General features: G+C 40.2%; 1 protein-coding gene across 1 annotated transcript in view; it reads left to right on the forward strand.

The window, feature by feature from the left end:
- Positions 1-26,815, forward strand: part of CRYBG1 (crystallin beta-gamma domain containing 1) — a 98,457-nt gene that overhangs the window by 48,653 nt on the left and 22,989 nt on the right. Inside the window, exons 3-14 of the mRNA XM_062624710.1 lie at positions 6,093-7,579; positions 13,068-14,514; positions 14,596-14,772; positions 17,360-17,407; positions 17,507-17,637; positions 19,015-19,177; positions 20,010-20,149; positions 23,878-24,004; positions 24,331-24,366; positions 24,748-24,890; positions 25,119-25,245; positions 25,337-25,482. Of these exons, the coding sequence (XP_062480694.1) occupies positions 6,093-7,579; positions 13,068-14,514; positions 14,596-14,772; positions 17,360-17,407; positions 17,507-17,637; positions 19,015-19,177; positions 20,010-20,149; positions 23,878-24,004; positions 24,331-24,366; positions 24,748-24,890; positions 25,119-25,245; positions 25,337-25,482 (4,172 nt within the window). The remainder of the gene's footprint in view (positions 1-6,092; positions 7,580-13,067; positions 14,515-14,595; positions 14,773-17,359; positions 17,408-17,506; positions 17,638-19,014; positions 19,178-20,009; positions 20,150-23,877; positions 24,005-24,330; positions 24,367-24,747; positions 24,891-25,118; positions 25,246-25,336; positions 25,483-26,815) is intronic.

Raw genomic sequence — 26,815 nt, forward strand, 5'->3', positions numbered from 1 at the left:
GCAGACAGGTTCTGTCTCTTGAAGACATGAACTGTTTTGCTAAAATACCCTGACATATTAGAATATAGAAAATACAAATAGTTCATGGAAAAAAATATGACTATTAAGAAAAATTAGATTTGTTTCACTTCTCTCTGCTTAAAAGTCTCACATTTACAGTTCCTTGGTATCTCAGGTAAGTTCCCTGAGCTAGATAACTACATTCCCTGTATACAGAGCTTAGGTAAAGCTGAAATTGTTTAAAATCCAGCTGTTGCTGTTTATATCCTCTGCAAGCGTGGCAGGCAAAGAGCTGGAAGAGGCAGGGAGTAAATTCCGTGCTAGAGTGGACTTGTTGAAGTGTTTGCTTTCTTTGACTCAGAAGAGGACACTGTCAGCCTGGAATCTGATGTATTTAAAAGAAATGCTAAAAAAATGTAATGTGTATATGCCAAACTGTTGGAATTCAGAAGAAGGCAGTGTGTGGGTTAAAATAATGTAAGTAAGTAAGTCATACTTTTCAAAATAGCAACCTCTCTTTTGTGGCTTTCTGAAGGGTCAGCATAAACAAAAATTACAGTGAATTGAAGTAATTCATATGTAGTTGACTGATGGCAAGGTAACTGGTTAAGTTTAAGTTAACTTGAAATATAACTGCTTTTTTTCCCCTCAGTGAATCAACAAAACAAAAAAATTGTTTCAGGTCGAATGTTTTGTTAGCTATAATTTTTTTTTCCCATGCTTTTTAAATAAGAAAACAAGTAAAAGCAGCAAGCCTTTATTTCTGTCTACAACTGCCCTCTTTCTCTACCAGTAATTAGGACACTCACCTGCAGGACAGCAGTATGACATCTTCTCTCACTCAGTAGGACTTGAAGTGGGTCTTGACTTCTCAGACTTTTCTTTCTTAGCTTTGATTTGTACATCCTTATGTCCAGTTTTCCTAGTATTTTTTCTAGTATTTTTCTAGTATTTTTTACCAGCACATTGTACCAGCAATACTCCAGATGAATTTTCAGCCTAACAAAGCCTGGCACTGCTATTGCTGAATATGTGAGACTCAGTTGTTGCAGAATGCTGCTACAGCCTGAAGAGTAGTAGTTTATTTATTTAAATGTTTTTGGCTAATGCACATTAGCCTGCTAATGCACATTAGACTGCTAGAACTCCAAGACTTTCTGCTTCTTATGGTTGTAAGAATATGATACTGTGAGTTAAAGGTACCCAAAGTTACCGTCATTCCAATATGAACTTAGAAGGGTTAAAGATAGAAGGGTCTCAGAGGCTTGCATGTTACCTGAACTTCAGTTATTTATGACCTTCTACTGAATGATAAAGCTCAAACTTACTCTTCATTAAATATTGTTTGTTGCTTTTTCCCCCTCTGAAGGCAAACATAAGCTAGCAAATAAATGTTTAAACTACAGAACTGTCCACACTAGATATTACCACCTATTAGTTACCACAAAGTTGCTAATGACTAGTAAAAATACTACTTTTTTCTATAATGTGTGCTCTAAGAAGTATTTTCAGTCATGTTCAACTGACTCAGATGAGATAATCTAAGAAAATAACATCCAATTGATCCCTTGAGACACAGCCTGAAGTCCTGATTCAACAAATCACAGTAGTTTATGCGTTCTCTCCACTGGCGACCAGGAAAGCACATGTTTAATTACATTGCTAAATTAGGGGTTTGGCTGTGGCAACTTATATTAGCTAATGAGAAAAAGACCCAGCCAGAAACATAGGAAATATTTCAATGCTAACATAAACAGGTATGAATATAAATAAAACAAGATTTACATTTCTTGGTTAAGAAGGCGGCATTTTGCTTTCAGATTAGAACACCGCTTTAAAGATTCATGCACTGTACTTGAAATGGCTTCCTCTACACTGTCCAAGGAATGGATAGGCAAGTCCTCTGTTTTTTTTTCTTTAGTTGCCAGTGTCTTTGATCAGGGATTTCTGAAAAAGCTCATGTCTCAAGGGTAAGAGTGTTTGAGCAGAAACATGTTGAAGAAGCCAGATCTGCAGAGCAAGGATACTTCTTGCCTTCTGGAAATCAAACATTTCAGTGTTGTGCTCTGGAAGTCAAGCATTCCTGTGCTGTGCTTTGTCAGGCTGGGCCCCACTTCGAAGCCTCTTGAGAAGCTCAGTCTCTGTGCCCTCTTGCACTGGCAATACTGGCTCACCTACATTTATCTGAGTTAAAATACAAGCTCTTCAGGGCAAGTACCTGGTCTTTTATGTGTTTTGAAAGAGCTGTATATAATTAAGGTACTTTGTATGAAGAAATTACTTCAAAACAGTTTACATAGGGCAGCTATTTCAAGATCAAGAAAAAATCTTTAGCCTTGTTCCCTGAGGAAACAAGGCTTATGTGACTGTCCCTCCTCCCTTCCATCCAACACCTTTTGAACTTGGACAGTTTAAACTACATTTGAAAGGGGGAGACGTCTCAAAGATAATTAAGTTCCCATGGACTTTATGAAAATAAGCTGCTGGGAAGACAGAAATCCAGATCCACAGTTCAAATAACTATTTTTTTCCAAGGGCAATCTTGCAAACCCAAAGCTTGACTGCAAGTGTAATAATGACTGTCAGGTTGATAATGCAATCTCAGCTAAGTTAGAAGACTGACAGCTATTTTACATCCAAATATCAATATGTAGATTGACACCATAACCATAGAATCATAGAATAGTTAGGGCTGGAAAGGACCTTAAGATCATCTAGTTCTACCCCCCCGTGAAATGTTGGTGTTTTACCAGTTTTCAATATGAACAATATATGCATCCTCCTCACACTTGCAGTTACTATGAATTTTCAGATAAATTATTGTCAGTAATTCTGCATTGGCTTGCTTTCAGTGCTCCTGAAAATGTCATGCTTTTACTTTTTTTTTTTAGCTAGCAACGTTCATTACTGTCTCCTTATCCCTTCCCTACAATTAGTTATTACTGGCAATACATGTGTAGAATCAAGAAATTAGATAGTAATTGGGCTGCATTACTTATGATTGTTGGATCTGATAGGGAAATTCAAAGTTGGTTTTGTTATCACTAAAGCACTTTGAGCTGCATGAACTCAGTGCAGCCCTCAGCTGCTCTTTTAAGTGAGCATTTTGGTTCTACTGGCTGAAAGAAATCATCAAAGGGAGGGAAGCACAGACATCAAACTTTATCATTAGCAGATTATTTCGCTATCTCTAAATAAAATCAAAACCAACCCAACAACCAAAAAGCTTAATCTCAGGGTCATGATCATAGACTTGCCTATCAGAAAACCTGCTGGTAGAAGATCACTAAGTGTGCAGACATCAGACCTCACTGGGGGTACAGCTGCTTATCAGTTGTGTAAGTAACACATGTAAGAAAGGTTGGCAAAGACAAGGGTCGCCATGAATTTCTGTTTGTTTGCAGTATGAAAAGCTTGCTCTACATATTTAACAGTTTAGGTTTTCTGTATTTTTCATGTGCTTGGGCAACCCTCACTGCTACACTGTTTCTGGCAGTAGTAGGGTCTGTAGGGTCTCTTGGAGCTGAGACTGCTTCACGACTCATGTTTGGGGTGGTTCTACAGAAGAGGCCAAATATTAGTCTGTTGATGAAGCAAAAATCACTAACTTGACACATTTTCACCCGGAGGAGGAAGCAAGTGCATAAAAAGAGGCCTCATTTTCTCCAATAGCCAGAGGGCTAGACACGCCGCAGGGCAGGCCGCCTGACCAGCCGCCGGCGGGTTGACCTGGTGTTTCTCCCGCCTCCGCGTAGGGGCCTCAGAAGCGCCGAAATGAGCCTTGCGTGGTCCTTCCTGTTGAAGCTGTTTCACTTCATATAACTAATTAAGCGTTAATTAGAAGAGGAGTAGTTTAGCATTCATTAAACATTAAATACTAATTGAGCGCCCGGGGAGAGTGCCGGCACCATTAGGCCACGGAGTCATTCTCACGCCGCGTCGGCCGAGGACAGGGGACTGGCGGCGGCGGCGGGAGGTGGAAGGAAGCCCGCGGAACCCCTGCAGCCGCGATCCCGGGGGCAGGCCGACGCGGCAGGCAGCCGCGCCTGCCGGCCCTTGGTTGGGAGGTGGAGAACGCGGGTTCATCTGCCTACAGGGCTCTGAACCGAGATCTCCCACATGGGCTCAACCGCCGGGCGGTGCCGGCCCCAACATGCCTACCCGGGCAGGTCCCGCCGCGGGACTTGCTGCGGAGACCCACGCCTCCTCCCCTCGGTTGGGACTGAGGGGGTGCCGACTGCCTGGTGGCCCGCACTCAACCCCGGCTCCCCTCTATGACCCGGTAACAGGAGGAGAGCGAGTGTCCCCGGCCTAGCATCCCCGTCCCGTCCCCTCGCCCCAGCGGAGTGGAGCGCTGGCTCCGTGATGGGCGCGCTGGTTGAGGCCGGGCAGCCCTCACGGCAGCCGGGCGGCGCGGATTGCCCGCCTTCCACCCTTGGCGCTGTTCCCTCAACATCACAAGTTTGTCGGTTTTGCCCGGGGCGGTGTTTTGCCCTCAATAACGAGGAAGCCGCCGCAGCGCGGGCTGCCGGGACACGTACGAGGCGCGGCGCCCACTCGCGCTCCACCGCCCCCTCGGAAGCCTCGCCCGTGGCCGAGGGCGCCCGCCTTCCCGCGCTTGCCGCTGCCCCTCGGCCTTCGCCCTCGCTGAGGGCCTGCGCTACCCAGCCACCCGCCCTCTGTGGCCGAGAGAGGCCGCCCAGCCCGGTGGAGCCGCTGCCTGCGGCCGGGGCGGTGGCTCAGGGCGGGCCGAGGCGCCCTGGCGGGGCGGGCCGAGGCGGAGCGCCCAGACAGCTGGCGTCCGGGCAGCCGTGCGGGTAGCGGCGTGAGGGGCAGCTCTGCGCACGGGTCGCCGAGCCGCATCTGGCGGTGAGTGTCGGGGCCGCTTGAGGCCCGTGTAGGTACCGGCACCTGCGGAGCCGGGCGGTTAAAGTTCGTCCGCGGCTCCTTCCTCCCGCTCATCCCGTTCTGGGACGGGGGGAGAACAGCGGCGGGTTCTAGGGATTTCACCCTCTGGGTGGGTTCACGGGGCTGGGAGGTGAGGTTGTACTCGCTAGTGCTCCGTAGCCGTCCCCGGGGAAGGAGGCAGCGGCGGGGGTCCCTGGGCCCGCCCCGCGGCGGGGCGAGGGTGGCCGCGGGGCTGCGCGGAGGGTGCGGGCGCTCCAGGTGGTGGAGACTCGTGGGCGCTGTCAGGCGGTCACGGTGTCTGCAACAAAACCCCCCAGGTTTAAAACGTCCGTGCTGACGAGAGGTGCCCTCTCCTCTAAAACGTCCGTGCTGACGAGAGGTGCCCTCTCCTCTGGGGAGGTCCGGTCCCCCGAAGTAGGAAATACTCGCGGTGTTTTGAAATAGGCATCTCAAAACAAGTATTCATCGTACCGGCATGTAAAAAGTGCTAATATATTAAAATGCAAATATGCATGTGTACTCGGCAATGCTGTTGCGTGTTTCCTGTTTACCATGTTAATTAGAAGTTGTAAGGGAAAACTTGCCAAGAGTAATCCAGGGTAGTATTTGACCCAGTAATGCTCATTGAATGATGCAGTGGCTTTTATATTTCTGAGTTTTCTAGCCCAAAACGCAAGCCAAGTAGTTGCTGGACTTTGTTGATGAGAAGTATATGAATAGTAATATAACTTACGCCTTTGAAACTATTCTTTGCCAGCATGAGTGTCAAAACTAACTCAGCCAGTATGAAGAGGAAAATTAAACTCACCAGTCTTGTTTTTGTAAGGAAAATTTTGACATAGTAGTTTGTCTCAAACCTTGCAGACACCAGCTTGCTTTCCTCTGTTATTCTGTGTGATGTTAACTCATTGTGCAAAAGTTTTGGATTTGAGACATTATAATGATAATATTGTAAGGCAAGATGAGTGTACTTGTAAATGAATGCAGGCAAAAACATACAGAAGGATTTTTGGATTGTAATTGGTTTTGAGGGTTTTGTTTTTCTTGTTCTTTTTTGAGAGCTAATATTGTTCAGGAAGCTGTTCATATTCACTGTGTCCTTTGGAATCCTAGGTGGTGCTAATAAAAACAAACATATTATAAAATTTTGACATTAACCAAATGTTTGTTTGTTTGTTTTGTAGTCCACCTCACAACTTCCGGATTCTTCCAGAGAAGAGACTAAAAAGAAGCCAGTTTTGGAAAGACTTGGAAATTTGTTTGGTACAGGGAGAAGGAAACATGTCAAAAGTTCCCTAGAATACACTTCGCATCGAAAAGGGGAGGGGTCAGTTTCTCCTCACAGAGTACAGCCAATATATTGTAGGCACTCAAAGGAAGGACACGAAGCTCCTCAAGTACAGAAGCAAGTGGGAGACGTAAGTGCTGTTTCTGAGACGCAGGAATATCATTTTGGTGGGGAAGCAGGAACGCTGTATCGTGATACCATTTCAGAATGGAGTAGTAGAGGAGTATCTTCTGACAGCGAATGGTCAGCAGATTGGAGCAGCAGCAGTGAAACCATTAAAAACTCTTTCTTTGAGAGTAGCCTCAATGTGGAAACCCTGGGACTGGAGAAAGAATCCACCACAGATATAAATAATTCTACAACTCCAGATTTCATAAAAAGCTTGAGAAATTTCTCTAGTGAAGACTTAGAGAAGAGTATCTTAAGCCACAAGCAGCTTGTGAACACGTGGGTGGCTGAGGAGCCTGGGCATGCGAAACCAAGGGATTTGCCATACGAGTTGGAATCTGCAGCGAGTGAGCACACATATTCTGCTAGAGTGTTAACAGTTGATATCTATCTTAGAAAAACAGAAGAACTCCTTGATGAACCTGTGACTGTTACATCGGAAGAAAATTGTAGTGACTTTGACACAATGGATAAAAAATCTGCTCATAAAAGATCTGGAAAAAGGAGAAAATCTCAGACGTCTAGTGACCTTCCAAACGGAGAGAGAAACCAGACTGAGATTACTGCAAGAGAAGAATCTGGTTTTGATGATGATGTCCCTTCTGAGGTGTTCTCAGACAAGGTAATAAACTCAGAAAGAAAAACAAAGTCTCCTCAACAGACTCCTGAAAGGAATTCCTCTTCTCCAGGTAATATTCAGGATCTAAAGGTTGGATCTGCGCACAAAGGGACATCTAAAACTGAAGCTGACAAAGGCAAGCAGCAGATCACAAACACAACCACTGCAAGGAGAAGATCATACAAAAAGAATCAGTCAGATGCTGTCCCCATTTCCCCTACTGGTTTGAAGGGTCAGGTAAAAGATTATTCCTCAAAAAGACAACCTTTAGGATCACCAGAGAGTAACCCAATGACAAAAAGAACTTTGGAAAAGGGAACTATATCTGCAGCTTTTGGAGAAGATGGCTTGGAGTCTCACAGAGTTTCTTTGGCTGCTAAGACAGAAGACACTGCCTTGGTGTTTGCTGAAGGCAGAAATGAGACCAAGGCATTAAAACATGGTAGTGGTTTGGATGGAAGAGCTTTCTTGCATACCGATGGGATTAAAAACGGAGACCTGTGTATGTCAGCTGAGAGACAGACAAATTCTGATTTAGACAGCTTGAAGCTGAAGAGTTTGGATGCTTCCAGAACAGTCACGACAAAGATTAGCCTGTAAGTAACATAAATTAGTTGCAATTAATAGCTGTAATTTTGCCTGTATCTGTGTTTAGGATTCTGTAGGAACACGAGCTACTGTATCTATCTAGATTATTTTCAGTAATGAGCTGCCTTTTTTCCTAAATGTCTCATAATTAAAAGCACTGTAGTTCACAGGTGTTAGAAAAATATTTTTCCTGTGTTTTGTTTTTTTCTCTTTTTTTTAATAGATAGGGAATTTTTTTTGCCAATTTCATTATATGGAATAATTTAACATACATAAAAGCTGCTTTGTCGTCATCATCATCAGTGCCCCATTGTTGCTCGTATTAGTTTGGCTGTCATTGACCTTAATGTAGTCTTGTCATCTGTAAACAACTGATATTGTGGCTGAAGATTTGATATGTGAAAGTCTTTGACTAAGAAATGTGTTCAAGTTGTGCTTTGACACAACAGGATTTCAGCTATCATTTTATGAAGAAATGTAGGGTGCAATGTAGAACTCAGTCCTTCAAACGATAGGATAAATCACACTCCAGAAATTTGAATATAGTTGCTTTCATAAGTATGTGCAGGATGAATCGTGAATTTTTATGCATGTGAATAACATCAGACATGTAGAATTACACATAAATTAGTTTTCAGGATTTGGTTTTACTCTCAAGGAAGTTGTCATCTGTCAAACAGAGGCAATCAGTGCTTTGCTGAGGACTGTAAAGAAGTGGATGTATTTATAGCTTTCACTGTAATCATAAGTATGAATCCAGTGATTGATTTCCTGGATTCTATGACGTTCTCTTCTACAGTGAATCATTTTATTACATTTGTCATTACTGTTGTTTGATTTTCATGGCTACCTACAATTCTCTATTGCTTTCCTCACTCTGGTATGTTCATTTATAGGTGTCAGAGTACAATGAATCCTGTAAGTCCCCCTCAGGTACAAGTGTTGTGTTAGCGAATTGTGAAGGTTTAACATTATGGCTTAAGAAACACATATGATTCCAATTATGCTTTCCACATCTGAGAAGCATAGGGAGCAATTTAATTTGCATGACTTGTAATACTGTACATCTGATTTGTACATTCATAACTGAATTAAAGACAGTTAATACTAAAAGTTAAATTGTGGTATTGTTGTACGTGGTGATGCTTTGCCATCTGGCAATACAGATCACAAAACTTAAACTAAGGTTTTGTATCTTAACAACTTCAAAGGAAAGGTAGCTCTCATATTTTTCTCTTTGTGTCACTGTCATTAGTGATGATGAAGTTAATAAATGCTTGCCTAGCTGGATTTCTTTTTTCTGGGTATCTCCTTGGTTTGCTGTACAGTGAATTATATTCTGCTGTGCTCATATAGTAAAACTGTCAGAAAAGTTACTTGCCTTTTATTTTAATAAATAGCTTGTTCTGCTTCACCTGATTCTGTGGGGTGTGCAGCACTTTGCATCTTGGCCTTATCTGCTGCTTTTGGAACTTTAGCCCTGGGTGGGGATTGCTGTGTTGCATGCATCTGGTAGCTGTCGTTGCACAGTACTAGTTTCTTCAGCCAGACAAATTGGTATGGTCAGACTGCTTGGTATAATTTGTAGTCATTCATCAGAACACATGAACTATAAACCTGGATGTGGATTAAGCTGCTGTAAAATTGGGAAAGGAAAAGATGCTGCCATTCCTAGAAGGTGTGTTTTTGTTCTTGTTGTTGCTTTGAACTACAGAACAGATAACTTTTCGATTTTAGAAGGTTAAAAAATTATTGTTAGATACTTAAGATGAATCCCTTTCAGGTTGAAAAAAGTTTACTCACAGGCATGTTTGCCTCCTGTTAAGGTGGATTTCATATAATCAAAGTAGTTTTCACATGAAAGTGCATAATGTCTCTTATTAATGACATTGTGCTAATTCTGGGAGTCAAGTTTCTTTAGAAACGATTTTAAAATAAGTCTGTTCTGCTGGTTCCCTGTAAGTAATGATAACATTTTCTCCTTTTATGTTTGTATACTGGGCAACTTGGAAGTCACAGAACACTTTGCTTCTAGCTTTTAAAAGGGAAATCTATCAGGTTTGAGATTAAACTGAGGTTGATGGTACATCTTCATCAGCAAATAAAACCTCAGGCAGTAGTTACTTTGATGTGCTTAGCCTAAAACTTGGCTTCAGTTGTCATATTTGATGTGCAGACATGGTTTTGTAGTTTATGCCAACTTGCTGAATTATTCTATTCTGTTAATATGCTGTTTTTCTTTGCTCATCTCAGTCTGATGTTTTGGCATTAGGTACATGATTGACATGGTCGTTTGGACAGTATGCTTCAACTATGTGACTCACCTTCCATTTATGACTGTGTGGGAGAGGTTTAAGTGCTTGCTTCCACAGGTTAGCTGCAAGATGTAGCTGAAGAAAAGGACGTTAGTTTTATTCTTGTGTCTGCTTGTTCCTGCCATTGCAGATCAGCACGAGGTAGTAGGCATCAGCCACTCTGGGCTGTTTATGAGAAAATGTTTGCACTGTTAAGTGAATCCATCTTCCAATGCTTTTCCCTCAAATTAGAGCGGAGGCTTAAAAGGACTCTCAAATAATATCTCCTTCTTTTAAGCAAGTTTAGAAACTCAGTTCTTGCAATAAGGCACATCTTTTGGCTGTATCTAGAATTGGTATTTCATAATGTGAAAAAAGGTGTAATGGAAAGATCAGTTAGAGGAGGCCAGCTGTAGTGAATGGAGCTCCAGGGCTAAGCTTTCCGTTTCTCGTTGTGCTTTTTTGCTGCTGCTGTGCAGAAATACTGCAGAATTTAAAGTGCAAAGTGCTGAAGTGGCTGTTTTTGCCTGAATTTGCAAAGCTTGAAACTGTACCTTTGAGGTGTTAGCTGTTCATTTAAAACAGGTTTCAGGTGTGGCTGATAACTATCAGTGTTAACCATTAAACTTGCTTGTGTCAAGGCAGGAGAGACAGACTTTGTTAGAAAAATATGTGTTGTTAGGTTGAAATGCATGTAGTAGTGCAAGTGATGGGCTGACAAAGGGAGGGTATGGAGATGAGTCTGTTAACATAATTAGGCCATTAGTGATACCTCTTGAAAATACAGGTAGAAGGAAAGGATTGAAGGGTCCTGGCAAAATGCAAGTTCAGCATGTGTCAGTAGTGCAGCTTTGTGGCAGGTGAACACAGCCTGTACTGGGCTGCATTGGCAGGAGCATAGCCGGCAGGTCAAAGGAGAAGATATTTGGTGCTCATGAGGCTGCATGTGTGGCATTGTTATTGAGTTGTATCCCTTCCTCCTCTTCTCCTGGTCCAGAGTAAGTATTCACAGATTGCAATGAGTCCAGTGGTGAGCCATTAAGAAGGTGATGGCACCAGAGCATAGTATGTATGAGGAGAAGCTGAAGCAGCTTGATTTGTTTAACTGTGAGCACATGTGTATATCTCAATCATCTCTTGCTACTTACAGAGGTATTATAGAGAAGGCAGAGCCAGATTAATCACTGAAGTGTGCAGCGAAGGGACAATGGCCATGGATGCAAGTTTCAACAGTAAAGTTTCAATGGGATATAAGGCAAAAATAATACACAGTGACAGTGGCTGACCTGCTGCAATGTTTCCCTAGTGAAATTTGTGAAATCTCAACCCTTCAAAATACTCGGAACTTGGTCAGACAAAGCCTTCATCAGCTTGATCTAACTTTGAAGTTGTCCCTATTTTGAGCAGGAAGTTAGACTAGCTGACCTTTAAAGGTCCCTTGCAACTTATATTCATTTTTCCAAAAAGAAGAATTGTAGAATAATTTAACTTTGAAAAGTTTAGGGAAAACAGTTGTACTGCAAATGAAAAGTAGTGCCTAAATATATTTAATTTTATGCTGTGATAGTTCCCCATCTGCCTTCCCCCTTTCAGTAATATTTTTTTCTCTTTCTATGTTTTATTAGCATGTTTATTAGTATATTTTATTAGCACCTATGTGAAATATGGCCAGTCATTTTTAATGTTAATATTTTCCTTTTTATTGATCACATGTTCTTCAGAAGAGCCTTCTGGTTCTGAACTGACATGAGCGGGCTGGTAGTTAGCGTCAGCGCTCTTGGGAATTCTCTGAAAAGAGCTTAACAGTTGCTTTCTGTGTAGATTCTTAGGCAGCTGATTTTGGGTTCCTTCTGTTACTTCAATAATTTTGTTCCTCATGCTTTTCCCAAGAAGCTTGCGTAATAGAGAGTCTTGCTTTAATGGGGTTTATTTTCTTACTTGGGATGGATCTTTTGAGGAAGAGGAGACAGGAGTGATCTCAGGTTTTGGGTTGCTGATGTTAACTCACTTGTACCTCATGCATTTTTCTCAGGCTAAAGAGCTGCCTGAGAGCAAGCTCAGTGAGCACAGTTCATATAGGTAAAAAAGAAGAAAGCACTTAAATACCAGAATTGTCTGTTGATTGACAGAGCATTTGAGACCCTGGAGATTGTTGTGGCAAGCCGGTTTCTTTCTCTTATCGTTGTCAGTTTTCCTGTAGCGCAGTTTCTGCCTGTTCCTCCACTGCTGAGTGTCCCCAGATTGCTCTTTGGGGGACAGGTCTGCTTTTGAGGTGATGGTGGGCTCCACTGCTTATATCTAACTGATACATTTTGAAGACACATGCCTTGCATTGTCACAGCTGTTGATACTGCTCCTTTGGTAGCAAGTGACATGGACAAATGATTTGTTCCTGGATATAGGTATTCAGAGGAAGCAGGCTTAAAACCCACAGCTGCATGTCATCAAACTTCTGCTATAGTACATGAGTACTATGTGCTATGTACTTGCGCACTTCTCTATCCACTCTGATGGAGAAATTTTTGCGTTTCCTAATTCAGTTCTTTTAAAATTAGCAGGGTTAGTTTACACAATTTAAATTAGCTGACTTTACCTGAAGGAAATGGGGCAGTCCTCACATGTGGTGTTTTCTTAGCCAAGTGGTGATGCAGTGATTGGGGTCAGTTCCCTTTTTCATGAGCACTAATAAAGCCAGAAGAGTTCTTTCACTAGTTTAAGGTTGCTTTTGCAGTAGAAAAGCTGCAAAGAATCTGGACAGATGTCTTCAAGACTTGTTGGAGAGGTATATTAAAATGTTAACCAACTCATTATGACCTTAATGAATTGGGATTTGTTTCCTAAACTCTGTAGGGAATTGCATACATATAATTTATTCTGCCTATTCACTATTAAATTTTAATGTCTGTCAGTCATAAGCATTTTCAGCCTCAATTGCAGATGCTGTAGGCTGCTGTGTTTGTTGTTTTACTGAGCATTAAAGAGCTATGCACGTGTTTGAATGTATTCTTATTAAGTGTCGATTTTTTTGTTGTTGTTTGTGTAGTTGCTCCTTTTCTTGTTACCTCCTTTTGAGATACCAACATTTAGCTGAATATGACTATGGAAAAAGTAATTCTAATGATACGTTTTATTGTTCTGAAAATTGCTACAAATCTTTTCATGATAAATTAAAAATGTAACTCTATCACTTTGCCTCCTCTAGTCCAGCCAAACCGAAGAATGTAGAGCTGAATTTTAAAGCACCTATGAATCAAGACAGTTTAGAAAGTGAGCAGGATGCTCTTGAAAAACCAGTTAATAAAACTAACAGCAACATTGCCAACAAAATTTCCTTGTTTGAAAATAAATGTGCTAACCAGAGCCAGAGGCCTGTTGACATTCCTGCTTCAAAAAATAGTACTGTACCAAGCACATTTGTTGGCAGAGCAAAGCTAAAGTTTGGAAAACAACCTAAGGAAAACGAACAGCCTGATAAAACGTTAAGCAAGCAAAGCAGTCGCCAGAAGTTGTTTGAGAATGGCACAACAGAGAAAGAAAACACTGCAGAATTAAAAGGCAAAAATGAAGAAGGCTCTGCCTCTTGCGAGGATATTGGAAAAACAACAGAACTTAAAGTAAAAGCTGCAATATCCCTTTTTAACCAGAGCAGTAAAACAGATGCTAGTAGTGTCTCTCTGAAGCAAACCGACCCAGAACTGACCACAGGTAAAAAAGAAAGTTCATCATTTAAACTGCCTTTGCACTTGCCCAGTAAAAGTGAAAATGCTCAAGATACTTCCTACCAAAGAAACAGCACAAGCTCAGAATTCCAGCGAAATGAAGAAAAGATGCTGCCAAATGCAGAGGTTTTATCACCTTTATCACCATCTCATCAGGTTTCTAGATCAGAATTTAAGAAGATGGAAAATGGAGATAAAAAGACAAAGCCGGGAGATTTGAGCCTTGTAGAACTGCAATATGATGACAGAAGTCAGGAGAGCATAGTGATTTCAGAGAACAACATCGATACACAAAAGAGCCCAGGTGAAACCTGTAATGGGTCTGCTGAAGATGATACCATTTTTGATTCCCCATCTGACATGAAGAAGTTTGCTGAAACAATAAAAAACTTGGACAGCTCCGTTTGTTTACCCCAGAAAAAGAAGAGATCGAAGCTTCCTAAGTCCCCAGCACCCCACTTTGCAATGCCTCCTATTCATGAAGACAACTTAGAGAAAGTATTTGATGCCAGTGTATTTACTTTTGGTTTGGGACTGAGGAGGGAAAAAGCACAGGATCTGTTACCAGCACAACAAATGAAAATGCAAAGCCTGGAAACAATAGCCAGAGTCAGGCCCAAGCGTGCATCAACAGAGCAGAGTATTGTATTTAAAGCCCTGCAATCATGTAATAGAGAGGAACCTGCCTTTACTCATGAAATAAATGGAAAAGAGAGTGTTGATGGTACAGATGGTGAAATTAAGAGATCCCGTCTTGAAAAAAGCTCCCTCTTCTCAAGCTTGCTGTCTTCTACATCTAAAGAAAAGTTTCTTAATACTTCTGTCACCACAGTAAACAACACCGCAGCAGCTTTTGCAACTGACTCCTCAGGGCTCCCTCCTTTACAACAGGATGCTTCTGGGCCATTCGGCATGCCTCAAAAGTCTGAGGTAATAAAGATAATGAAATGCAGCCATGTAAAATTTTGTCTACCTGCTGAATGACTGTTAATTTTGATTTTTGCAATTCAGTCTCTTTCAGATTTGAAGCTTCCAAGCTTTGTGGAGAAGTACATGCAAGCAGATAGTGCAAAAAAAGAACTAAGTTTACAAATGCCCAACTATGGGAACCCTGAGAAAAGTTTTTCAAGCTGGCTAGGGACAAGCAGATGTGAATCAAATGGCCCCTTTGGTTTATTAGCCGTGGATGTAAGTACTGTGTTGTTTAAAATCTGCCTGGAAATTTATCCAGTTTTTGTGTTTTCTATATATGATGTGCATACATTGTTTAGTTTTGTTTCCCTTCTTAGGGAGTTATGTAGGTTTTGAATACATAGAAGTGAATCAGTTTCATCTGATGTTGGCTATACGTGAAAAGGAGATGGGATCTATTAACTTGTTTCTTCATGGTGCTCTTGAGACTCTTCACAAAAATGAATTTAAAGTCATTCACATCTTCATACTTGATTTTGTATTATTTTGAAGCAAATCTAATGCTAACTTTATTTTTAAAAAAATTGTAAGTTAGTAGAATGCTTTCTGTGAACTGCGGAAAACTTGTGCCTGCTTCTTCTGTTCATAGTGATCTCCCTCCTGTTTCACCAAGACATTCAACCATTGCATTGTTAAATGAGTAACAGGGCAGTTTTTTTTTTTTAATCCCTCTTTTTTGTTCCCAGTATGCCTATGCTCTTAATAGGAAATATGAATTTTTCAAAAATACTTTCAGAACTGGATAGTAGTAATTATTCAAAGTGCTGCTACAGTGAAGCGCTGTCCTTTTGTCTGATTATGAGCATCTAACCGTCACGAATCAAGACAGACCTATGTCTTCCCTTTGAGGGAACTTTACCTTAATGTGGGAGAACTTTGTGATTTCTGTCAACAACATGATGAACCAGTGTTTTTTATATCTGCTGTTTCTGTTGATGTAAGCCCTTACTGTTACCTGAGAGGAAAACTATAATCAGAAGATTAAGAACCGTGGGAAGAAATGTGTTCTCCAGATTTCAGCAGCCACATTAATGAGACCTGTAGAATTGAAGCAGAATATAAGCAATTCGGGAAATTCTTTTCCAAAGTTAATGGCTATCTTCTGTTACAGTTCTACTAAAAGGAGTGGGGAGTAGTAGAAATAGCTTCTTTCTTCTTCACCTTGCAGAAGGACATCCTCCATGGTACCTGCAATTTTGAGGATGTAGATTTTTCCCTCATGGGAAGTTATTTAATTGGTGTGGGCATGAAAATTACGGGGGTTATTTGCAGTAGACTTAATGCTGCCAGTTAAGGCTTTCTTATTCTAGCTGGTCCTGCTTGAATTTCAAAACCTGAGTTTTAAAGCTAAATGACTAATACTGATGTGGTTTGTTTTTTTTTAATTTTTTTTTTTGTTATTGTTACTTAAAACTGCTGTTCTCGAGTGAGTTTCAATTTTTTAGTAGAGTGTGGAGGCCTGATATGGCAAGGGGGTACATACTGCTCTTAAGAGAAGCCAGGTAGGCTGTGAAGGGTTCCAGAATTTCTGCAGGACTGTTGATGACTGTGAATTGTCTTGCTCAAGTTAGAGAGGAACCAAAAATGTTTTTATGATGTGTGCATCTTCCACTGAGTAAGAAGATGATGCAGTGGCTAATGGTAATGTGAAGAGCAGCCCAAAACAATGACTTTGGCATTCTCTAAAACACAGAGCAAGTTCTAACTGGAATTGAGGCACAGGCTAAAAAACCAGTCATGCTTCAGCGTGTCTTGATGATGCCTACAAAAATCTTATGGTGGTTAGGAACTCTGTTCTGAGACCACTGCCCTTTGTGCTGACTAATACATTTTCCTTAGTTCCTTGCATGTGTTGCTGGTTATCTTAGGCTGCAGCCTATTTAGGAGACAGGTTCTGTTTAGGTTTTGTTGTTTGCAAGAGTAGTTCCTGGAAGAGTGGGACCCTGTTCTGGAATAAGCACTCCTGTCCTTTTCTAGGAAACCAAACACATAATTGCAACGCTTTCTTTATTTGTTTTAAGATGACGTGATGCAACCCCAAGTTTCCCATATATTCTATATCATATAATTTACCACTGACTTCAACACTGGTTTAGATTTTGTATTACTCAATGTGTTCTGTTTCTTCTTGGCATTTTTAGTCTGTCACTTACTGCACAGTCTCACGCTTTTTGAAGAAACCTATCTTGTTACAAGGTGTTCAGCACAAAATTAATTATGTTAAATAGTTCATACACATATATGCCATTGTGCCTCCTCAGTCCTTTCATATATTCCTTCAAAATTATTTTATGAGTTATGGTTAAAAGATATTTAAACACCTGTTAATATCTTCATCATTGAAAAGTTTGTACTTTACCAATGCCAGTTTTTTAAGTAGTCTTTTGGTATGAAACTCCTGGGATATATAGGAAGTTGATCAGAAGGATTTAGAAGTATCTCAAGTCTGAGTTTAGTTGGCTTCAGTGTCAGAGGACAATTTGGATTTAAAAAAAAAATAAATGTATAAGTTCATACAGTTATGACAAGATACTGTTCCTCAGAGGAGGAAGGAGGAATTGAAGCAGTAAGTGTAGTTGAAGTGTTACCAGGTTTTTACTATTCAGACTAATTTTTACTTTTACTACCTTTTTTTTTTCATAGCTGAACATCTTTATTGAATAAATTTTGTGTTTGCATTTTTTGTTTATTTGGAGTTTTTGTTTGTTTCTTTAGTGTTTGAGTTTTTTTTTGTGGTGGTGGTTTTTTTTTTGTTCAGGTTTGGGTTTTTTTTTGGTGACTTTCTCTTCCCACTGTCTGTTAGGCACTTTCAAGAAATGGACAAAGTAAAATCAATCCCAGACCTGGTAAGGTAAGATCAATCTTTACTTTTCCTCTCTATGTTTAAAGCAGAGCAAGATAGAATTTTATGGTGTTGGTATCTGGTTGTTCTGTTTTGTTTTTAACACAGCTGGTGATATACTGTGAATCAGATTGTAAATCAGACTATCAGAAAAATGGTATTGAAGTTTTCCATGATGTTCTGGATTGCAGTTCTTGGGTTCTGTCACCAACAATTTTAGTTAAAGTCATCAGAGGATGGTAAGAGATTAATTTTTACTCTTTCTCACTGGTCTATCCAAAAATCTTTCAAAACAGAACCATCATGTAACTCACAGTAAGTCTGCCTTGCAAATGGCAATGTAACATAAACATCTGTGAGTAAGAAATGTGGCACTGTACCTCTGCCATAGGAAGTTCTGGTCTGAGAAACTTATTTTGCTGACAAATTGAGTGAGTATTACCATCTCAGGGATGCATCATTTCACCAGGCATAGGCATGGAGTGGAATGACACATTCTGTCCATCTGTGCTGCCCTTTGACTCCTATCCCTGTTACAGGTTCTTGTGTAGTATTTAAGTTGGGCTAGAACGTCAGCAAAGGATTTTAAAGCCATGTCTGACATGGGTTTGGATGCAGAATATTAATTTCACATCCAAAGATGTAAGGTGGTGCTGTAGAGATAATTGAATGTTTCTCTTGGAAGTCCAGAGGGAATTTTTCTCTAAAAGCTAGATTGCCTAAGAGTAATTCAGAACAAGTTCATCTCCTACTTTCTTAGTAGCATTTACAGAAAAGCTATTATTATTGTGGATAGTATAGCAAGTTAAGTTGTGGGCAGGCCATAATGCAGCCAAATAGCAGGCTCTCAAAAGTAAAGATCTGATAGTAAACTGCTGAAACAAGGGCTAGCTGCAGTAGGAGGTACTGGGAAGCACACTGATTGCTGTTTAGCTTCAGAAACTGGAACAAAAATGTTTTGTCTGTGTGAACCAGGTCTTTTCCACCACAAACTAGGGGAGATGGGGTTTTTCTTTCCCCACTTCTACTGAGAGCTGCATGGGAGGGTTTTTGTATTTGCAGATGGATATAGTTTTTAACTAGTTATATATTCAAAATTACCCTTAAAAATGCAGTTATGCTTGTCTTCTAAGCAGTCCTATCATCATTTGGCCCATCTATACCAGCCCTCGTGGAACTCCAGGCTGCTGTTCACAGGATCCAAGTAGCTTGTCTGTTTATACATGATGCAGCAATCTGCAGAGTCAACGTTTTCTGACCTACAAATTGGTTCTGATTAGTATCTCATGCAAAAATTTGGTACTCACAGACAGTAGTCTTGCCACTCCAAATCATCAATTTAAAAAGGCGGAGGAGTTTTCAGTGAAATTACAAAGTCAGCAGTAGGCATCTTTGTTTTTATAATTGTTTTAAAAGTATCATATCTATCAGTAATGGCTTACATCAGCAGTGTTGAGTGAATAAGCTGTACTGGGGTGGCGGGAAGGGTCTTGAAATAATATTCTTGTGAAAGGATTTATTAAATGGGGGCATGACTTTTGAAAACCACACTTGATAAAGCAGCATTAAAAATGAGGGGGGTTTTTTGTTTGTGTTTTTTTTTTTTTTATTTTAAGCTGGATACTCTATGAAAAGCCAAATTTTGAAGGCCCCTCTATTCCACTGGAAGAAGGAGAGCTGGAACTCCCAGATATTTGGGGTGTAGGTGCTTCTGAAGAGCCAAATGAAGGCAAATCTCTAAAGCCTGCAGTGATTGGTTCAATAAAACATGTTGTTAAGGCAAGTAGAGAAAATTTTATATGGATCTTAATGTTCAGTAATGTTTTGGTTTTTTGTTTTGTTGGTTTTTTTTTTTTTGTGTTAGAATAGTCTCCAAAATGGTATGTATAGCATATGTACTTTTGCGTGGACAATCTGTCAGTTTCTCAGGAAAAATATCCCAGAAAACCATCAGTAATTCCAGAGACTCATTTTTTTAAACAATGTGTGTGGCTATTTATTTATTTTTTGTTTGTTTGTTTATTTTTAAGTATAAATCAAACTTAGACTCAACATGAACATTAGTGTTGAATACCAAACCTTGTTTCATACTTAAAAAAAAAAGCCCTTAACAAACTTAACAGGGAGTTTCACACATGGTGAAACAACCTTCCTACATGCACTTTTAACCGACCATTAAGTTGTTACCTTTGCAGGTTGCCAAAGGAAGCAAGAGCTATAAAGTTATTTGATTGGGAAGGGAAAAAGGAATATATATTGCTTGTAACTACAATACTTGTTTAAATTGTAGTTGTCTTCAAGAACGGCTTGCTTGGTGTTATCTTAGGATTTAATTTACTAGAGGAGATGTTAACTGATGAAAGAAAATGCATTCCTGCTTGGATGGCAGAAAGTGAACAATGTAAATGCTGGTTAGAGATTGACTGACTGTCTTGGTCCAGGAACAGGCAAACTGGCCTAGTTATACTTTGTTACAGGCATCTAATAGCAGTAGTAATTGACAAGGGGGAAACAATTTAAAATAAACAGGTGTTTCAAAACTGATTTAGTTGTCCACATTAATTACAGAACTCATAGCACAGAGTGATTATGGCAATCTTCATTTTTTCAGGATTACAGGGTTTGCCGAATTGATTTGTATACAGAACCTGAAGGGTTAGGAATTGTGACTTCCTTTTTTGATGACACTGAAGAAACAGGGGTGTTCGGCACCACTCAGAAGACTTGTTCTATCAAAGTACACTGGGGCACGTAAGTGCGTAGTTTTCTGTGAACGTGTACTGCAATGAAAACAATTCGTTTTAAACCATTGGTTACGCATATCCATCAGACATGCAGGCAGGCTGTATTTTAGTCCTGTATTTTGGTAGTATTTGTTGACAGTAGCATTAGTACATCATTGTATTGCTTCACCCTTGCAGAGGCTGACCTCTTAAAATGTGGTGTTAGACACAGTTTTTCTTCTGCTCACATGTAGTAACCCTTGTGTATTTGTAGCAAAGGAATAATTTTGCCTCTCTTGCTCTTTTTCATTCAAGTAGAACTTACCATAAGTGACAGTGGGGGAATGAACTGTTAATGATAAGACCACATTTCCTACTTACTTTTCTCTAAACTTGAAATCGTTCTACTAAAATAAGAAAACTTTCAAGCCCTTGTGTTACAAAATAAGACTTAGTGTCATGCTCTGGAAAGTATTCTTGTATTTCACAGTGCATTTTAATCCGTGTTTTTATGATGATGGACATGTATGTTATGTCACCTGAAAATATCTAGCCATCTGAATTAGGAGAGTAATGAATGTCATGAACTAAGCAAGCTGTTGTGAGAAAGACCTTTAAGGAACAGTCCAGATACTATAACAATGGTAGTTTTGATAACTTAATAAACAAACTTGTAAATCAGAACCGAAAATATGCCTTAAAGTGGTACATGGAGGCTGCTTTCAGAAAAAGTGAAAGTGGAACCAACAGTGTGCGGTCTTGCAGAACACTTCACAGGGTGTACAGACCTTGGTTGTAACCTGTTGGCCATGTTGTGTTCTGTCACTTGCTGCAGATGGTCTATTTATCTATCAATAATGATAGATAGATCTTAAACTAGATGATCTGAAGGTCCTTTCCAACCCTAACTGTTCTGTGATTCTATAAAACCTGCCCAACTAAAGGCAGGTGTTAAATACCACTGTAAAGATGGATTCAAATATGTCACATGATAGATGGCGCATTTAGTTGATAGGTAGAAGGTATTTCATCTGATTGAATCTTTATGCCTTGATTTGGTGAAAAAATGAAACACTCTGATATATAGGAAAAATTTAAGATGTCCAAGTATTTGGTTCTCTGACAGGAAGTTATTTCTGTTGAACTGCAAGCTTAATTCAAATTACATGTCTGCCAAGATACGTTATTTGGACGTTGATCATAAATTGAGTTCATCTACCTTTCCGCTTAATTTATGCCCACACTTAAAAGTATTCTGTGAATACTGAAATTGCAAAATTTCTGGCAAGGAAGCAGAGCCTGTCCACATTCCTTCAGTCCTTATCTTTCACCAGGGTGACTGTTTCATGCAGTAGATCTGTGTAAACTCTTACAGTCTTAATTTCTGTCTGTTGCATTTGGATCCTTTGAGGGAATGCAGGCTAATATTTGCAGCTGGACCAAAACAGGCAGCTGAAAACAATCTTCTCTAACTGACATCTTGGGTATCAGTTCACTTGTCCCGTGTAGAAGGAAGTTGCTTCTGCCAATTGCTTGCCAGAGAAATTCAGTAAATTGTTGCTGCTTTTTCACATGTTCCTGGGTTTTTATTTTCCATTAGTTTACAGGCATGGCATAGTTCACTGTATTGGCAGCTGAGGGAGGCTCTGATTCTGAGTCACCTTGCCATGTGGGTGTGGTTGTATCTTCTTAAAGTTTCCCAGTGTTCATTCTTAATTGTTGTTTACTAAAAGCTGCCAGCAAAATTGAGTCAGTGCACCTTTATCTTCTGACTGTACTCTTTCCTTGGTCTTCATGTGTTTAAGTTCTTGCAGTGAAGTTAGAATCATAGAGTTGTGTAGGTTGGAAAAGACCTTTAAGATCATCCAGTCTGGCTGTTAACCCAGCACTGCCAAGTCTGCCACTAAACCGTGTCCCTAAGCACCACACTTACATGACTTTTAAATACTTCCAGGGATGGTGACTCCACCACTGCCCTGGGCAGCCTGTTCCAGTGCTTGACAACCTTTTAGGTGAAGAAATTTTTCCTACTATCTAATCTAAACCTCACTTGCCACAACCTGAGGCCATTTCTTCTAGTACTTCTTGGGAGAAGAGACTGACATCCACTTCACTGCAACCTCCTTTCAGGTGGCCGCAGAGAGCAATAAGGTCCCCCCCAGCCTCCTTTTCTCCAGACTAAACAACCCTAGTTTCCTCAGCTGTTCCTCTGAGGACTTCTCCTCTAGACCCTTTACCAGCTTTGTTGCTTTTTGGACATGCTCCAGCACCTCCAATGTCTTTCTTGTACTGAGGGTCACAGAACTGAACACAGTATTTGACGTGCGGCCTCACCAGTGCTGGGTACAGGGGGATGATCACTGCCCTGGCCCTGCTGGCCACACTACTGCTGATACAGGGCAGGATGCTGTTGGCCTTCTTGGCCACCTGGGCACAAGCTGGCTCATGTTCAGCCGGCTGTTGACCAACACTGCCAGGTCCTTTTCTGCTGAGCAGCTTTCCAGCCACTCTTTCCCAATCCTGGAGCACTACATGGGGTTGTTGTGGCCCAAGTGCAGGACCCAAGAGCTTTGCCTTGTTGAACCTCAGGCAGTTGGCCTCAGCTGATCAATCCAGCCTGCCTATATCCATCTGCAGAGCCTTCCTACCCTCAGCCAGATCAACACTTCCACCCAACTCATTATTGTCTGCAAACTTAGTGAGAGTGCGCTTGATCCCCTTGACCAGATCATTTATAAAGTTATTAAACAGAACTGGCCTCAGTACTAAGCCCTGGTGAATACCACTGGTAACTGGCTGTAAAGTGAGGGTTTACTGAGCAGTGCGACTACAGGATATAAAATATATCAAACATTTACTATAGGCAGCAATAAAACTAAAACTCCATGTTTGTTTCTTGGAACAGTATGTTTGCAGTGAAGCTGCTACCAACTTGTGCTGGTTTACATCAGCTTGGAATCTGCCTTTTGAGCGCAATAGAGTGATGGATTATTGTAACATCTTTCTGGTATCACCACATTTATACATTATGATCCTTACATGATTAAAGGATTGGCTGCATAAAGTGTTCCTATTTAGTATGTGTTTTATACCATGCTGCACTGCTGAGAGATCAGTAAATTTAGTTGTGTAAGGATGGCAATGTATTCTGTCCAGAGATCAGCAGTATGTTTGTTTCCAGTAAGTGATTGGTGGTTAAGCTATTACTGAAAAAGCTTTAAAGGTACTGTTGCTGTTCCCATCAGGAACTTTGAAAGTTATGTCTTTCTAAGCAGATTTATTAGCAGATACAAACCATGAGGAAGTAAATTGCTAGCAAATTGTCAGGTTCTTCTACATATTACTAAATAACACAAGGTCTTTCGAGTTCTTGAAAGTTGATTCAGCATATTTTAAAACTATTATAAAAATAATAGAGAGTAACCTTGAAATTTCAGTCTAAAACTTGGGTTGCCTTCAGAGATGACAGGCAAGTTTCTAACTGTGTTTGTTATCTTGATGTGGGGAGTTTTTAGTCTGTTGAACCGAAGCACATGTATTATTGGTGGTTCCTGCACAGGCACAGAAGTTTGCCAGTATACCAGGTTGCAGCTGGCAATTTTGATGGTAAAGAAACAACGTTTTATTAAGGGTACAAGAATGTCTTTCCTAAAGTAAGCACGTAGTCTTGCCTTTACTGTTCAGAAATGTTTTGGGATTTTTATCTTTTTCTTTTCTCCACACCCTTTCCCCACCTGCCCACATCCCTCTCTTTAGATGGCTAATTTATGAAGAGCCTGGTTTCCAGGGAGTCCCTTTAATGTTGGAGCCTGGTGAATACCCTAATTTAGCATTCTGGGAGAAGAAGGAAGCCTACATCAGGTCCATGAGACCCTTGAAAATGGTAAAATATTGTTATTACTTGGAAGTTACATGACCTGTGTTTGTGTGCCAGAAGTAATGTGTTAAGGTAGTCAGATTTTTCAAGACTCACAAAATAAAACTCTTTTATAGACTAAAAATGTTTGGTTTAAAATTCTTGAACTTTCAACATTTGATTGCATCCGTTTCTGCCTTTAATCTACCTTCTTATTTTCACTTGTGTTTTTCAAGGAAGGTTTCTCTTTAATTCTATCATTTTGTGAAGAGTTGATGACTTAATAGTTGCCTATAACTTGTTTAAGTAAGTATAGGCAACTTATTTTCTTCTTTCTTCTATTTTTAAAACAGGGTGGTCGCAAAGTTGAATTCAGTGGAGAGCCAAAGGTAAAAGCCAATATTCATTTGATTGTCCAAAGGTATTTTATAGCACATGAACATATGGGTAGATAAATGCATCTTGACCATGTATGAGCTACTGGTGCCTGGTCCTACTGTGTGTGACCACACCATGAAACTGCAATTTCTGACACATTTATGCATCCACAGCATATGTAGATGGCAGTATTAATAGCTATCTGGATAATGCAGATGGGTAACGAACATTCAGACCCTCATGTTGCATCTCTAAGATCTCTTTAACAGAATAGAAAGATCCCACTAACTAATTTCATAATCTTGGCTTCTCATTCTCTGTGCACAGAGGAAACACTCATCAGAATTTATCATGCTCTCTGCAACTTTTCTTTTACTTCATTTCCTGTACAGGTAATCGTTTATGAGAAGCCTTTCTTTAAAGGGAGACATGTGGAAATAGAATCGGAGATCATTATGCTTGATGACAAGGAATCAGAAGAGAAGACAAGACTTCAACTTCCATCAGTGGGATCTATGAAAGTACTGGGAGGAGTGTAAGTGGGAAAACACCAGTAATATTTCTCCTTTAGCTGAAGTAGTAAGCATGTAGGCTGGAAACTGCAGTGGGCAAATTCTGTACACGTTTATTTTCTCTGTTTTCCTAGTTTTTTGGGTTTAGATATATGCCCAAGTTAAATTTGCAAATCTGTATCTGTTCCATTATGACGCAGAGCAGCAGTTCTCCATTTTCACACATGGACTCTGTTGTTGTTGTTGTTTAGTTGGGTCGCTTATGAGAAGCCTGGGTTTGAAGGCCATCAGTACTTGCTGGAAGAAGGAGCGTATCGGGATTGGACAGACTGGGGTGGCTATGATGAACAGTTGCAGTCACTGCGACCAGTTGTTGGCGTGAGTTCCAAGAACATGTAGTAGACATCTCCTGAGTGCACTGAGATGTCATGTTGCATTTGCCTTATGATGCTTCTCTGTGTTTTAACAGGACTTCACAAGCTCCCATATGATAATGTACAGTGAAAAAGACTTTGGATCAAAGGGTGCCAATATTAATGTGTTAGGAATTATTTCCAATTTGAAAGACACTGGATATGGGCTGAGGACACAATCTATAAATGTGCTAAGTGGCGTGTAAGTGATATTTTTAATCGCTGTTTAATTTTAAATGTGCTATTCTTTTTAGATTTTGATAGTATTTTCAGATATTTCTCAGCACTTTTGACTTCTAATGTCTGTGTGGAGTCTTCAGATAAGATTTTCTGCCCTTAACTGCAGAATGTGGAAAGTTTTTGTGAATATGGTAAATCAGTTTTCTTTTTCATTGTAAGATTGGATGGTCCAGGAGATGTTGACTTACTGATACACAAAGTACTAAAAGTATGATATTTTGTCAGAGAGGTAGAAATAGCTTGTTCTTGTGGCTGCATTTTTTGAAATCATTTCAACAGCAAAAGTACTATGGAACCCATTTCCAGTTTTAAAGCTTAATTTCCAGTCATCTTGTGTTTGATCAGAGGCAAATTCCTTGCTCTTTATTTCAGTTGTGTGCAAAACAGAGATAACTCTTGCTGTGCTCACTAATGCATTCTGATATTAAGGAGACTTTAACTGTTCTGAAACATAACGTTGGTTTTGCAGTGAATCCTATAGATTAATAGTCTTTTAGTACCATGCTGTTGTTTTGTTCACCTTTTTTTTTACCACAGTGATTCCCAGAACTTTGCGTTGATATGGTCATTACCCTCTGCTGCATGTGTTATCAGATGCAGTAGATAAGTTGATAGACTTTGCTGTTTGATTTGTTCAGTACATCAATTGTAGATTGAGTTTCACAGCCTTGCAGACTGCGTCAAAGTAGTTTGGAAATAGAAACAAGTGTTAGCAATCATGTCTCCAAATACACAGAAGTACTTGAAGTAGTAGAACCAAAAGAATTTGAGATGTACAGTCTCTCTCCTTTCCTGGTATGCAGGTGACTTGCTGAAAGCATACGCAGCCACACCTTGAATCTTTCTGTGTGTTTATCTGTGCGAAAGCTCTGCAAGTTTTGTCAGGGTAAAGACTGCACAGTCAAGCTCAGTGCATTCCAGATGACTGCTTTTTAAGTTGTATATGAATATGGTACGACAGCAGGGTTTTTTTCTGCATGATGATCTTTGAAGCCACTGTGCCCTTTTGTTTTCTGTAATATACAAGGGAGATTCATGAGAAAGAGTGACCTCTGAAGGTTGGGGAAACAAACCTTCAGAGGTGAAAATAGGTTGTGGGTTACCTATCATGCCCTTTGTGTTGTTCTAGTAAATGTATCTGTTACAGTTAAGATAGGAATCATACTTTGGTCTCAGTATTCTAGTAATTAAGAGTGACTCTAATATTCTTATGGTAAGGGTGGCTAGAAGTCATTACAAACAAGAATTGTCCCAACAGTCTCTGCTACTGCACCTGTAATCTCACCTTGTAGTCA

This window comes from Pezoporus occidentalis, unplaced genomic scaffold (genome assembly GCF_034315485.1).
Source record: "Pezoporus occidentalis ecotype Australia unplaced genomic scaffold, CSIRO_AGI_Poc_V1 ctg109, whole genome shotgun sequence".
Taxonomy (NCBI): domain Eukaryota; kingdom Metazoa; phylum Chordata; class Aves; order Psittaciformes; family Psittacidae; genus Pezoporus; species Pezoporus occidentalis.